We start from the raw sequence: 16,402 nt of genomic DNA, 5'->3' as shown, positions 1-16,402 counted from the left end.
TTAAAAATACACAGGTTTGATAATTAAAAAAAAAAAGATTTTGAAATGTGGTCAAAGTTTCTTTGTGTCAAGGACAGAATTTCAGGATTAATGAAGATGCAGCAAAAGAAATAAAAGACATAAAGGAAAGGAGAGGAAGGGGGAGGTATGCTGGGAAGTGAACGCCTCCATCCCCATACTGAGGTACTGACTGATTCCTGTTCTAAAGTCAAAAGGCCGATGAACACAGACCTGTTATAACCCCCTACTTAAAGGCTCCTGAGGAGGCCAACAGTTACTCAGATGAATGAAGTATATTTTCAGGATAGCCATCCGGAGCCGTGTCCCACTGAAACACTTGATGATAATTTGTATTTGAAAGCTGAATACTGCAGGACAGGCCAAAGCTTTTTGGCCTTTGTGATGAGTCCGCCCCCCCCACCACTGCTCTTGCTTCTTGTGCATCAGAGATGTTCTGAAAAGAACTTCCAGTTTTGTTGTGTTTTCAGAAATGTTTGATTTCTTTTTAATTATTGATTTTAGACTTGTCTCAAGTGTTGCTGACACTATGCAGGAACGCTTTCTTTTGCCAACTTTCTATCAGAAATGAGAATTTGACCAATAAAGTTCATGTCAGTAAAAGGACAATACAACATTTGGGGTGAGACGATGACATAGTTTCATCTGGGGTCAGGAAGAGCTTAGAGTCTTCTTTCAGCTCATATACAACAAAGATTTATGCCTGGAAACCTATAAAATATTATGATGTTGGACATTGAACACTGGAAATGTTGGACATTTAAACTTGCATTCTATTTGCACAGGACATTTTTACTTTTCACTTTTGCTTTTGTTGGGGAACATGAAAAGCAAAATGTCATCTGTGCTGTGAGAGCTCACAGACTCTATTGCTGCCTGGTTCTGTGAAAGGTACATCTGAACATGGTCACAGTTTGTCTCAGACTTGCGCGGACTGTTCTCGAACAAAATCTACAACAACATTTTTGCATTTGGACTCCAGTTTGAATCAGCTTTAAATCTGTGCTTTGCATTATTTTCATATTTACAGTGGTTGAACAGGGCTATATAATAAGTACAAGATTGCTGGCTGTAACAATTTTCCTGGTGTGGGATCAATAAAGTCTTTTCTTATCAAGATATCAGAGACCAGGTCATTCTGGAGTGGTTGGATGTCTTTTAGTTCTTTGTTTTGGTGTTTGGCCAGTTTCACAGCTCTCATTAACCTCAGCTTGGTCTTTAATGCCACTTTAATGTTAAATTCTGCTTGCATTATTTTATTGTGCTCCATGTGGTAAAAAAAAGTTAATACTGCTTTTATATAAAAATAATGTGAGTGGTGCCACCACCAGGGCCCGCTGACGGTACACAAGGCACAGAGTACTAGCAGACCCGGAAATAATGGCCAGTGTGTCCCCTCAGACAAAATTATTTCCATGTCCAGGGTCATGTCTATATGCTAACAGAGCTTGAAGCTGCAGATTGTGACATGCTATTCCTGGTCCTCAGTGTCCCCGGGCCCTGCCAGTCCAGAGGGGTTAGAGAGGGGCTGTTTTAGTTCCCTGACACTGACAGAATGGGGTTGGCTCAGTGGGCCCAGAAGTATCCTCACTCAACCAGACATCAGCTGTGAATACAGGAGATACAGAGAGGGAGACAGAGAGGGAGACAGAGAGGGAGACAGAGAGGGAGACTGGGATTTTGAAGGCTGACTCTTCACCTTTATCCACAGAAAAAAAACTTAAGCTGTGGATCTGAAGCTGTGAGGAACCTCTATCAAATTTGGTGGTTGATAATGGTTTACTGTTGATGGCTCCTGTACTAATAAAGATTTTTCAATTACAATGAATCAAATGACTGTGTGTAATGTAGTGGTGCACCCACAGAAACTTATCACCCAACTCCTCAGTCCATCTCAGCTCTGCAGAGTGTCTCAGTGTCTTTCAGCTTATCGTTTTGGTTTTACCTTTTGGTTTAGTTGTACAGCTCTCATCAACCTCTTTTCCAGCAGCAGCAGACAGCTGCTGTCAGTGGCAATGCTCTGATAGACCCACTGTACACTACGTGCCTGGCACCACACAGCAGGCAGTCCACAACTAGCTGGTGAACATAGTGGAGCACAGTGCAGCCGAAGAGCCAAATATTTTGGAAGGAGCCGGTGGAGACCAAAGCAGAGCTAATAGAATAGTAATGTAGCTCTTTATCTGTTGGATGTGTAAATATGAAGTGGTCCGCAAACTCGTTAGCTATATTAAATTTGTATTGTGATATGTTTCTGCTGCTCTCCATTGACCAAAGAAAACAAACAAACAAACAAACAAAATGTAAGAAATCAATAAATGCAGCGTTAACATTTTAGTTTTTGATTATTTGATGACATTTATGTTTACTTCTGGCAGTGGCAAGTATGTTTTGATAATGCACGTCCCAGAGTTTGTTTGGCATTATGACTTGTCACAGGTGAAAGACATTTTGTTAATTATGGCTTGATTCCATGAAGTCCCAGCGAACTCATGAAAATTACTGCACTTTCATGAGTTCCCTCTTAAGTGAGGGAGGTGATGTGGTGACACTAATGAGTTTGATGATAAAGCTGTATCAATATTTGATTGCTTCACAGAGACATAAAATTCATCTTAACTACTCTCACAAAAAGTCCAAACTAACCAAACCATTGTTACATAAAATTATGTTTTCAGTTCCTCTGGCCAATCAGAGAAAGCACAATTCTTAATGCAGTGTTTATTGCGTGTTGCCTCTCGTGCCTAATTGTCTTTGAACACTTTGCCACACAATAGCGAAGAGGTGAATGTAACGCATTGTACGACCCAGCGCATTCAGATGAATTGTCAGATTACAAAATACATATTCATCCTTTTTTTTTTCAAAAAAGAGAGAAAAAAAGACTTTTCCTTCCTCCAACATATAACCATAACAATAATGCAAAATAGAAAATAAATACTACACACACACACACACACACACACACACACACACACACACACACACACACACACACACACATATACATACACACATATATAAAGAGTAAGGATTCCCTTTTCCTCCATACAATTTTTTGTTTGTTTTTTTTACAAGCTCCTTCGCTACTCTACAGTCCCATATAATGCACTCAGCCTCTCTACACATTTTCTTAAACTGAGAAATATTTGTACAACTTTTCTCTTTCTTTGTCAGTGAGGGCCACCTCTTAACACCAACAACAGCAGTACACATTTGCTTTAAGTTGGTTCTTACAAATCTATGCTTAAAATTATATCATCTTCTATAAACATAAATAATAACGTATTATTATTATTTTAAACAACCTATTGGTGTGTTCCCTATGATCTACGTTATGAAATATTCTTATTGCTCTTTTCTGTAATATAAACAATGGTATTATGGTATTCTTATATGTGTTACCCCAAATTTCAATGCAGTAACTAAGATATGGTAAAATAATAGAACAATACAAAATCCCCATTGCGTTGTAATTTAATACTTTTTTTTTTGCTTTCCCTAAAACATAAATATCCTTAGACACCTTTTTTTGTATATAAGCAATATGTGGTTTCCATGATAACTTATTGTCTTATTGTCTACACCCAAAAAACACATTTCTGTCACCATTTCTATTGAAACTTCATCAATAGACAATGATATGTCTTCATCTACTTTTTTTTTTTGGTTAAAAAACCATAGACTTAGTTTTACTCCAGTTAACTGTCAATATGTTTGTATCAAACCTTTTTTTTTTTTAAGTTTTATCATTTCATTTTTTATTTTTGCTACTAATATTTCTAAATTATCATCTGAATAAAAAAAGGTTGTGTCATCCGCAAAAAGAACAAACTGCATCAATTTTGACACATCACATACATCATTAATATACAAAATAAATAACTTTGGTCCTAACACTGAACCTTGAGGCACTCCACATTCAATGTTAAAGCATTTAGATGTTTCCCCAGCAAGTTGCACATAGTGTTGTTGGTTTCTTATGTAGCTTTTAACCCAATTTACAGCTATTCCTCTTATCCCATATGAAGTCAGTTTTGAAATTAAAATGTTGTATGCTGTAAATCTAATGTATCAAATGCTTTCTTTAAGTCAACAAATACTCCTATTGTGTATTGTGTTTTATTGTCTATCGCGGTTGTAATCTCTTCTACTATATCCATTAATGCTCGATGTGGAATGTTTACTTCAAAAGCCATATTGGCGCTCATTTAACAAATTATTCTTGTCAATAAAAGAATCAAATTTTTCTACAAGTAATTTCTCCACTACATTAGAGAATTGTGACAGCAGGGAAACCGGCATATAATTGGTAAGGTTATGCTTATCTCCCGCCTTAAACAATGGTATAGCGTTTGCCATCTTCATTCTATCTGGGAAAACTCCTTTTTGGAAAGATAAATTAAAAATATAACTTAAAGGCTTTGTTATACAATCAATAATATTCTTTACTATGATCATATCAATTCCATCGCTGCCAATAGATGTCTTGTTTTTACATTTTGCCACTACCAACTTAATATCCTCTTTGCTCACCTCATCAAGAAACATGGATTGTAAAACCTTACTTACACCTTTACAACCTTTTGCTGATAGTCCATCCTTTTTCTTTTTTCTTTTTTTTTATGGCATTTGCTAGGTTCGGCCCAGTATTCACAAAAAAAGAATTACATTCATTGGCAACTTCATTTATATTTTCTATCCTATCCTCACCTCACCATTAGTGAAGTATTGAGGCAGGCTTGTATGTGTAGTAATTATTCCCTATAACTTCATTTAAAATTTTCCAAGTACCCCTCATATTATGTGTGGATATGCAATTTGAATCCAACATGGGGAAAGCAGTTATACTAATATGATGAAAATCTTAAGTATTAACTTATGATAGATTCATTCATAGAAAACAGCTTATTGAACAAACAACAACAAGCAGTCCTCCCAGCTTCCAGTCTTGAGGTTTGACTTTCCTCCCCCAGTCACCACACAGTAACTGGTCCTCTTATCTTGGGGGACGAGTAGGATCCTTGATCAAATGTTAGCCTCTAAAATCCTGGATTTACTTCAGACTGTGAGCATTCTGTAGACATGAAAACGATATTGCTGTAAATATGGCCTATATAGACATTGAGTTTTCCAATGATTAAGGTTGGCTGGCGTCACCAGCTGAGCCCGTTGGATGAAACAATCATGTTTTGACAGACTCAATCTTGAAGGTGGATTCTGACTCTGATGTTGTGCTGTTGTGTCGTGGTGATCTTGTTATTCCTTCTCATCTGAGTAACTGCTGCCTCTCTCAGCAAGCCAGCCTCTGAACTCAGCCTGAGCTGCTACACCATCATCATCCTCCTAACTCAGCTTCTTTCATCATCCTCTCTCTGAGGGGACATGCCTGATGTGCTTTGACAGATACTTGACATTTGGATGATTTAAAAAGTTTTCATGTAGCAACACTGTCTCATTATTGTCTGAACGTCGGTGTATTGTTAGAGGAGGTTATCTGGAGGTGATTACGTGACTTCTAAAAGGCCCTCCTGGTCCGTGACTCATGCTGCTTATACTCACTTTTTCGATCTTGAAGGGAGTAAGCTTGTTTTGCAATATGAGAAGGATTTGCCTGAAGGGAAAAGAAATCAATCTGTCTCTACATTCAATGTCCAGTTGATCTATTCTTTCCCATCTCTTTTTCATTAAGGTTTTCATCCTCAAACAGGCCAGATGTCGTGTTGTAGCTCAAAGCCACTGCAGGTAGTAATGAGGTGGTTTGCTTTCCCCATTCAGGTTAAGATGCTTGACACAGAGGTTTCTGTTCAAACAGATAAGACACAAGTGTGAAAAGGGAAATGAGAACTAGGGGAGCGCCATGAAGATTCATGTCCCTGCACTGAATGAGAATATTAATGTCAACACAGGCAGGCAGCTGCAGCTGACCACTCGCATCTGCTGTCAGTACAAGACGGCTGTTTGACGGTGCACTGTGAAAAAAAGAAAAGATGAGGAGATCCATTATTGTGCCTCACAACTCGAAACATGCAGAGGAAGTTTTTCACTGGTGCTCAGCAATATTTCATTTCCCCCCTAACTTTTAGGATTAGAAAGATATTTTTTCTTTTGTGATAAAAACCATTCTGAAATATTTTGCCAAAATGAGCGAGTGTTTAAATTTTTGAGGTTTTCTTTTTGAAAAAAACAAAAACAAAAAACGATCAGCCCATTTATCTCTGTTACTGACTTGAGTGCATGGATGGTGTGTGGCTGGAGGCATTATGTTTTGGGGTCGTCCATCCTATTCTTGTGAGTGCAATATCTTTGGCACAAACATTCACTTGGACTTAAGGAAGAACTGATTACATTTAGTAGGCCAAAGGTCAAAGTTCACCTCACAAAACACCATAGCTTAAGAACTCATACATTAATTATGACAACATTTCACACGGATGTCTCACAGGATAAAATGATGAAGTAATGACATTTTCTATCCAAAAGGTCAAAAGTCAGCTTCACTGTGACATCATGATGTTCTGCAGAAACATTTTTCAGTTCATTATTCAACACCATACCTCAGGAACAGAAGGGGAGACTGTGACCATATTTCACATTTGGTTACATAGTGAATTGGTAAGACAACAAAAGATAACATAACACTTTATTAATCCCCCGTAGGCAGCAGCAATCAGGAATCAGGCAGTATCAGGAATATAAAAGGAAACATAGAAGGAAATTAAAAAATACGAAATTAAGAATAAGAAAAAAAAAAAAAATATATATATACACACACACACACACACATACACACATATATATATATAGTGTGTGTGTGTCAAAAAAAATCTAATATTGCTAGTGGGAAAAAAAAGAAATTTGCACATGGTAAGATAATTAAGCACAGTGTTTTCCACTTTTGCACGATAAATAACAAATATGAAACAGTGTAGAAAAAAATTTGTATATGCATAGGCTTGGTGCGAAAGAGATTTAAAAAAAAATTCAATATTGAAGAAAAGTGTAATATTACACAAGATATTTCATGGATGTAACATCAGGATGTTGTGACATGTTGAATTCCGGGTTGAAGATGTGTGTGTTTCATCACCCTGTATTGCATCCCCTCTAATACTTCCACCTCACATAAATATAGTTTTTTAAGCGCACGTTAAGCACTGTGCAACCACATCATTCTCAAAACCCAACCCTGTCCTCTATAAATGTACTACTAATTTTTCCCCCAATTATATTGTAATGGGAAACATAATTGCTCCCTTTTCACATACAAAATGTGTGTGTGTGTGTGTGTGTGTGTGTGTGTGAAATAAGCACTACATTTATGTACCCCAGTGTGTGGTGGGCACACAACATACAGATGTGTAACACCAGCATCCTGAGTCCAGTCTACAGTTTACAGGTTTAGGCAACAGAAGCACTTTGGCTAAGGTTAGTGAAAGATGGTGATTTGGTCACGTTCAAAACTTGTCCTGTCTCATGCTTCAAGTCACTATGGCTGTTTCTTGTATTAAACCAGACCATGAGCTTTCCCTAATCTTATTAAGTGCTGCCAGTGCCTAAATATATCCATTATAAAATGTATTAATAATGCTTTAAGTCACTGCAGGCAGATGTTGTAAGATAACAAATGAAATATTTTCTCAGTGAACAAGTTACTGATACATTCGTTTGTGACTTGGCAGATATGCGTTGATTAACAATGCTTCCTCTTTAAGTAATTACAATATCCAACCCAGGCAACATTATGTTTCCTTCAAAACCTTTTACTGTTGAAAAAGACTGACATGATGAGCAATGAAAGTTATTGTTATATTGTACTTTCCACCAGGCGTGGTTGCAAAACAGCATAAAGTTAGTGAAGGTTAATCAGAGTACTTATATGGAATATAAATAAAGGCAGAATTCAGATATTCAGTGGTAAAGAAAGCTCCAGGAACATGCAGATGTGTTGACAGTCGTAAAATGTCTTTTATTTTATTGGTGTTAAAGACAGCTTAGTCAGCTTATGCCTATCAGCTATTTGCCTTCATCAGCCTTCAGCTCTGTGGAGAAACAGATGATGTGATGTGTTTTCTCTACATATAGCACACTTGTTACTGTGTTCAAAGCTGTCAGACTGTACATTTTGCCATAAAAATAAATCAGTGATGACAGAAAATGATGCAGCTGTGTAAATACACAAATCTGATTTGATCACTTGTCAATGACAATATGGAGGCTCCATCTTACAGGCCAGGTTTGAAAAAAGTGTAAGCATGGTGTGTCTGTGTGTGTAAACAGCTCTGTCACATGATGTGTCAGTGTGGATGTGGGCTAGACAGGCAGTCAGATAATGTGGAAGCAAGCTGTGTTTTTCTTGTCTTATATAAGTGGCAGTCTGCCTGCCTGCCACCCAAACGCCGCTCCTCTAGATCCTATTAGACAAGCTGAGCGTGGCAGCCACCCTGCAGTCTGCAGTGATTACCACTGGCACAGGATTGTTTAAATGAGACAGTAGGAAATAAATGGCCTTCCCTCTCGTGCAAGAAAAGCACCTATTAACCCCAATACCCCCCTACCACCCATCCCTGACAAGTAGGATGCCAAATGAGTAGAGTCAGACACATTTATATATAACTGATGGCAGAAAATTATTATTGAATATTTTATTTGATTTAATCAATTCAAGAAAATATTTGTCATTTTATTTAATATTAGACATTTGAATTAAAATGTATGCAACCATTTTAATAGCAGTGTTTCTTATCTACAGTGACCTGTAATGGCAGAATAAGATACGACTGATCATGTAAAACATGACTGATTTCTGATCAATTTTGTAAACAAACAAATTATTATGACTATTATTTTGGACACATGCAGGCAGCACAACGAGTCATCTGATATACTTAACTGAAAAGTTTTTATAGGAAACATGTTAGCTACCAATTGTCTATTTACACAACACAGAGTAACATTAGCATTTATAAGGAGCTGCGTTTCAGGCCATTTGATAAATGTATGTCCAACATTCACCCTTCTTGTAGTACTTTCCTGGTCTCCAACAACTCCTGAGGAAAAAATATCAGTCACTCAATGTTTCAATATGTTCATGAGCAAACTTAGTTATTAAGTTTGTCTGCTGTTTGGTGCTGGGCAGGTAGTGCACAGCGAGTTTATTAGAGCCTTTTGACTGAAAACAGCTGCCTGCTGCTGCTGCTGCAAACAACATTACTTCGAGCACCAGGCAGGAAAATGGTCGTTATAGCTTGGGGGACCTGCAGAGTGAGGTGATAATTCTGTCTGGGTTTGTCACTATGACTAAAAACTTTGATTAGTAATATAAAGATTAGTGATTGAGGATGTTAAAGTGCCCAATGTGCCTCCATAATGTGTATGGTAATTGTTATGGGTAAAACAAAAAACAAACAAACAAACAAACAAACAAAACAATGCAAGAAGAAAGCAACTCTAGTCTCCTGCATGAAAGTCAGATGCATTTTATACCGATCCACTACCCTGACCTCCACACCCTTACTTTGTCTCACTCCATGAAAAGCACGGTGCTTCCTGCACTGGCACTGGCCGTAAGTATTGCATGAAATAATGTGCTGCAGAATCATCCAGTAAGATTATAATGGACCTTTTTCAGACAGACAGACAGGCAGACATTTTGAAATATCAAAACATGTAAAGCACAGGTGCATTTAATAACATTTATGATAGCAGCATTCCACTTAGGGAAGGTCCTGGTATCATTCATACTGGCCCACCGGAAAAGGTTGTTGGGACATTTAATGGAACAGAGCCATTGTCAATGTTAGTAATTCCACCTGTGGTTTTCCTCTGACAAGTCAAATGGTCTGCTGTGGAAAAGGTCTGTTGCTGGGGATACTTGGCTAGCCATGGGGGAGCGTGACTGTAGAGTGCATGCATACAGGTGTGTTCAGACAGAGCAAAGTGAAGTGTAGAGGTGTCTTGAATACGTACAAAGCCAGCGGCAAAACGTGAATGGAGGCAATTATGTGTCTGCTTGAACTGAAAATGTTTCAATTTCAGCAGGAGATGTGCACCTCAGACTGAATGGCTCAGGGTGAGCTACAAGTTGAACCACATTTTTAGCCTATATTTGTTTACATCTTGGCAAATTGGCAACATTAAAACTATGCTGAATTAGCTATTATCAATTCCTGTTTGCAGTGTACCCACAGGTGTACAGGAAGCTGTCACTGGACTTCTTTGATATTGAAAAAAACAGAAAAAATGAAGATTCTCAGACAAGTTCCAGAGTTATAATATCCTTGGAATGATATTGTGGGAAAGTTGAAGTCACACTGACTCTAACAATATGTGTATCATATCTGTGTGTTTAGCTTTGACTGAGATGTGACTCATATGAGAGAGGGAGTACATTTGACACAAATTGCAGCAATCAGGCACTGAACGTTTTGAAGTAGCTTATTCACCTCCATGAGCTGTGTGTCACAGCCACTGCTGCAGATTCAACAATGTTGGTAAATCGGCCAAATCAGCAGCCGATCCTTGGTGCCTGACTTCCTGTTGTTTTTATAAAACCCATGCGTGGTGAATTAGGAGACATCTTGTCTCCGGCAGTTAAACCTTTGAAGTGAAAAACATTTGCATATTTATAGATTCTGGATTTTTCAATGAAGGTGGAGGAGTAGATGTTGATAATTAATTGAGTGTGAGATCATACGAGCATTTGAAGTGTTTATTGTTCTCCATTGTGGTGCAGGGAAGGCATTTGTGAGCATTGTGCCTGTGATGGCTTCACAGTGCGGCCACCTACCACACTCTGATGCTAAAAAGTGACATTGTGGTGCTTTCAGAGTGAAATGCCAGGTAGGTCAGTGAGCACAGGGAGCCAGGACTTCTCGGTGGGAGAATGTCATTCACAGCAGGGGAGGGCTCCGATTGGATACCCAACCTCCCCCCTATCATGTCCTCAAGGTCTCATGTATGAGGCTGCATTACAAGCAAAAACATTTGTCACCTAAATGAGATGAATGTCTCACAGTAGTTAAGCTTCAAAGATGAAGCAGATTCCCTGCTTCAGTAAAAATGCAGCACCAAACAACCCTTCATATGTTTGCCATGAAAGACAGCAGCCCTGTCCTAATATCTGATATATTTGGCGTTTCTGTAGGAAAGCATGCAGAATCTTCTCACTTGCAGTTCATTGCCTGTAACTGCTGGTCATTGAAAGAGTCCACGCTTCATACTGATGTCCACAAGAAGGTTTAATCTCAGAAGCAATAGACCTTGGTGGTACACCGTGAAAACTATAAACACAAACATGGCAATATCACATTTAAATTCTGAAATGGCAATAAAACAAGTACTTTTGTCTCTACAGTTCTCTAAAAACTTATTAAAATTAATAATTACCATGTTCACCTGAATGACCAACAGAAAACAAATAAAAACAGATGGGATGAAAAATTGTCCGCTTAACCCACCAGATCTCTCTGTCTCTCTTCCGCGCTGCGCTTTGCGTCTGTGCCGTGAGTCACATGACATTCAATATAACTTTATCATACAGGATGAACAATAAAACAAAAACTAGATTAAAAAAAATCTTTTTGAGGAGAAGATGACCAAGAGTACACTGAACAAATATTACAAAACTGCTTTCAGAAAATAAATTCACTTAGTGATCGTAAAATCACAAACTTGCTGTGTTGTCATGGCAACTTAAGGACGCTTAAACAGCGTCAGCTACATTGCCCCTTGGTTTTCTTGGAGGGACTTGTCGCCTTATCAGAACCCCTGCTAACAAACAACCCTTAATAAATCCCTCACTACACACATGCAACAAAAAAACTAACAGCAGCAAATCCCTCAGGAAATGTCTCCAGTTCCCTGCAGATATACTGTGTGTACCAGCCATAGTCTGAGACACAGGAACACACACTCATCTTTAAGGCTATTTGTAACAGCAGTATGGCACCAACAAACATCTACATGATGCTTACGTGGGGTAAAACAAATTGAGAAGTGAAAGACATAGATGAAATAATATTTATGGAATTGCCAGTAATCACCTAGCAATCCTAAATCAGCTCCAAAGATTCACATGGCAGATCACATATGACTGCCTGGTCAGAAACCTGTGGCATTACTTTTCAGGCACCGGTTACCACTGTAGCATCATTTTTCAAAGCACAGGGTAGTCTCATAGACTTTGATACAAACCAGTTGTCCTTATGTGATGAGTTGGGAGTGAGAATACAGGATGAAAGTGACGTTGGATGGAATGCAGGAATCCAAGATCTTCTAATTTAATTACATTAGTTTGAAAGCTGAGCTGAGTGTCATGAAAAAAAAAAAAAAAAAACTGTGTGTTTACATGAATCCTGTAGGTTACATATCGCCAGTATTTGACATGCTGTGGTCTATACTCTGGTTAATCCACTGACATTATTGGAGACAGCTTTCATCCACTACCACAGTCTGGACATGACTCAGCAGCAGCTAGCTGCTGCCCCACAGGCTTCTGTAATGCAACGCTATCAATTTATCTATTTTATAAAATGAATTAATCTACTGCATCACATGCTATTAGAATTCCAAGTATTGTGATGCGAACAACAAATTAACAATAACAACAACATTAATTTGTTGGCACACAATTTATTTAGGCTGCATGGTGGCGCAGCAGGTAGTGTGCGTGCCTCACAGCAATAAGGTTGCCGGTTCAATCCCCGGGTCGGGCGGGGCCTTTCTGTGTGAAGCTTGCATGTTCTTCCCGTGCATGCGTGGGTTCTCTCCGGCTTCCTCCCACAATCCAAAAACATGCTCATTAGGTTGATTGGTGGCTTTAAATTGCCCCTAGGTGTGAGTGTGAATGGTTGTCTGTCTGTATATGTTGCCCTGTGATCAACTGGCGACTGGTTCAGGGTCTCTCGCCTGTCGACAGCTGGGATAGGCTCCAGCCCCCCCGCAACTCCAAAAGGGATAGTCGGGTATAGAAATTGGATGGATGGACAATTTTTTTAAAATTTTCTTGCTTAGAGCTACTATGTGACTTGTTTCACTCTTGGGATAATCTTTTTCAAATAAATAAATAAATAAATAGACAAATACATAAGTAAATAAATAAATACAATAAGGTGTGCTATTGTTACAGCCATGTCTGGACTGTGGAAATTGTCAAGTCTATTCTCATAGTTCGCCACTCGACTGGCTAGTCTGTCATGCTCATGGTGTTCATTAAAGGCTGCTAATAACAGAAATATTGAATAAGCAACAATATTAATTAAAGTTTTCCCTAGACAAATGACCACAAGACATACTGTTGAGCAAGGTGATGTTGCTCTCCGTTGGGTAGAAAGTAAAAACTGTCCCTGAGGGATTTCTAAAAGCTCTTAGAACCCTTACGGCTCTTACACTTCTGTGTTTTAGCAGTGCAAACTGTCACACTCCAGCAGGGAGGAATACTGTGCTCAAGCCCACACATGAAGTTGAACATGTATGTCGACACGAACAGACCAGCATGAACATGTGAGGATACACACTGTGCTGCTCTGACTCGCTCCTCATCACCCTGACAGCTACAAATCCTCCAGAGAAGACTGTTTCCATCTGTCAGTTTCTGCTCCTCAGCTCTTTGTCGAACACTTTGTTTGTTATCGCCGTCAATTCTTCAGTTGTTAGAAGGAAATTGGGTCATAATCCTGGCAATGGTTTGATGTCTGTGTGTTATGATGCTCTTTGTGTGCTTTGTGTGTGTGTGTGTGTGTGTGTGTGATTCATTACCCTCGCTGCAGCTTCAAAATGAGGAAATAAGACATCCTCTTATGCGTCAGCTTTGAAAATATTGACCAGGGGATGAGAGTTTGCACCTTAACTCATGCCTCTCCAGTTTTGTTGGTGGTTGAGTTGACTGGAAGAAAATGAAGCTGTTGCAGGCTGGTGGAAGGACTGCATGGCTTTTAGTGGAAGCTGCCACCCTTAAGACCCCAATCAAATACACAAGTTTTTGCTGCATTGTCCTGATTGTGAACTTGTGAAACTTGGCATGAGTTAATGTTAAATGTCAAAACCATTTTACACAACGAAGTACTGTGCTTTATCATGAGGAGGTTGAGTGATGCACAATGTGAACATATAAATGTTGGTTAAGTCAGAAGTAACGGGGGGGCTGTTAGAACAAAATAATGGATGTGGTGGAGCAAAGCACCGTGATGAGAATGGATGAAGACAGCCTGAAGTGGGTTATCATTCTTATAGCACAGCCAGTTACCAAAGAGACCTTGCTTTTTCCCTCATCCCTTTTGAAATTGTGTCTGCAGTCAGATTAACTCATGGATAGATTCACTGGTGAAAAATGTGTGAAACAGCAAGAATTGTTGCTACGGTCACAATAGTTTATATCTAAAGAACTGATGTAGAGCAATGGTTAAAATGTCACCTGAACTGTGATTGTCCTAATGTATACGATTTTAATACTTTCTAATAACATAAACGATCACTTTATGCTTGATTGGGTCCTATTTTGTAGTTTTATTGATAATTTCTGTAGGTAATATGGAAAATATCATGAATTTCTTGATGAGATGAACATGGGACTCTCTCAGGTGCCAGAGTTCCTGCTAATGTGCAAGTATAATAATGTATTCACATGATTTCAGCAGAAAAAGCGACCTGGATCAATCCAACATGGTTAGCCCAACTGCTAAACCTGTAGCCACGACAGATAAATAACAAGATAATTAACTTCTTTTGAAGCAGTTTATTACCAAGCAAAACTAGATAGAAACAAACAACGTACAGCTCCTTTTAAGTGAGCTGAATCTGTAGCCTTAGTGTTAATATTGGATTTCATTTTGATGTAACTGACAGTGGCGATGGATTTCCAGCCATTTTACCAGCAATCTGTTTACACCTTCTCAATAAGTGGGAGATATAATCTGTGTCAGATATTATCTCTGACTTGGAGCTGTAAGCTGTAAGCTGAAGTGAATGGTTTAAAGTATCTGACATGAACGCAGCATCACTTCATATAGTGGAATGTGCTAACATGTAAACATGAAGAATGCTGTTTTTTTTTTCTACTATGCATACAAGAAACCAAAAGACTGAAGTTTTATACTTACTGGAAATGTTACAATATGTGTGCCCTAGGATATCAAAGTGTGACCTCCTTGTGACTTCAATGCTGTTATTTTGAAGTTTATTAATGGGTCAGTCTCTATAATCATTTTAGAATGACTGAATCTGTATGTAAATGTGACTATACAGTGAGCTCTCAGCCTCACAGACAGAAATCTGTCTCTTTTAATCTCTAACAGTCTATTTTCTTTTGTTGCAGAAACCTGTTAGACATGGACACCTTCTCTAAGTCAGATCCAGGTAACTGCTGCCATTTTCTCATTCATTCTTTTAATCAAAGTCAACTTTCAAGTTTGTAATTTCAGCTCTGAAGCAATTTCACATCCCCAGTGCCATTTACTTTGCACAACACAGTGCTCAAACCGAATGTGTTCAATTTCATGCAGCGATTATTAAATCACTGCTTCATGCACCTTATCAGTGCACAGCAAGCATCAGTGAGCAGTAACACAGTGTGTGTCTCCCTGAGCGTTTACACACACAATACAGCTGGCCAGTAAATGAAAGCTGCGTCCCAGGGGTCAACTGGCAGACTTCGAATCAAGAATTGTTTCCAATCAGGGCAAACAGTCACTTGAGGATTATTGACACTTAATGATTGCTGGTCACACACACACACACACACACACACACACACACACACACACACACACACACACACACACACACACACACACACACACATGCACAGAAGCAGTGAGAGATAGTATGGGTATATTGTACTTTATATCGCTGCCAACATTTTTCAGAGTCTGGTAGTCCTGACTAATCTTAGACAGGGGTCAATGCCTGATTAATTACCTGAACAATCAATGATCTGGCTGTTTGTCTGCTGTTTTCACTGCTTATATTTTACACATGGCTATCTGTAGTCTCAACACAAACTGTGCTATGAAATATAATGACAAGTCCTCCGAGCTAAACAACAAAATATGTTGTTTGACCTCGAGAACAACTGATCTGACGCCACTATCAGCAAAATTAACATATTTCTCCAAATGTTCCAAAACAAAGTTGACAAATAACTGTTATGATGTGACAAGGCTATGGTGAAGGCACAAAAGCCTCATGGTTAGGTTAGGGAAAAAAAACAACGGTGGCTCTTGTTAGTCTGATGTTTTGTTGAATCATCCATCCGCCTTGGCCTCACACCTGTGTGGACTCTTCTGTAATGATGTCACCTGACTTCCTGCTTTGTTGTTCTCAAATAAAACAGACCAACCATTTTGTCTGCATCCTCTCAGCCAGTTTCAGCTCCATATTCTTTTTT

General features: G+C 38.7%; 1 protein-coding gene across 1 annotated transcript in view; it reads left to right on the top strand.

The window, feature by feature from the left end:
- LOC139329489 (copine-9-like) overlaps positions 1 to 16,402 on the top strand; it is a 183,627-nt gene that overhangs the window by 832 nt on the left and 166,393 nt on the right. The window contains exon 2 of the mRNA XM_070959834.1: positions 15,332 to 15,372. Coding sequence (XP_070815935.1) covers positions 15,332 to 15,372 — 41 coding nt within the window. The remainder of the gene's footprint in view (positions 1 to 15,331; positions 15,373 to 16,402) is intronic.

This window comes from Chaetodon trifascialis, chromosome 3 (genome assembly GCF_039877785.1).
Source record: "Chaetodon trifascialis isolate fChaTrf1 chromosome 3, fChaTrf1.hap1, whole genome shotgun sequence".
In the NCBI taxonomy this organism is placed as follows: domain Eukaryota; kingdom Metazoa; phylum Chordata; class Actinopteri; order Chaetodontiformes; family Chaetodontidae; genus Chaetodon; species Chaetodon trifascialis.
Note: the sequence above shows the minus strand (reverse complement) of the source record. Positions and strands in the feature narration are given on the sequence as shown.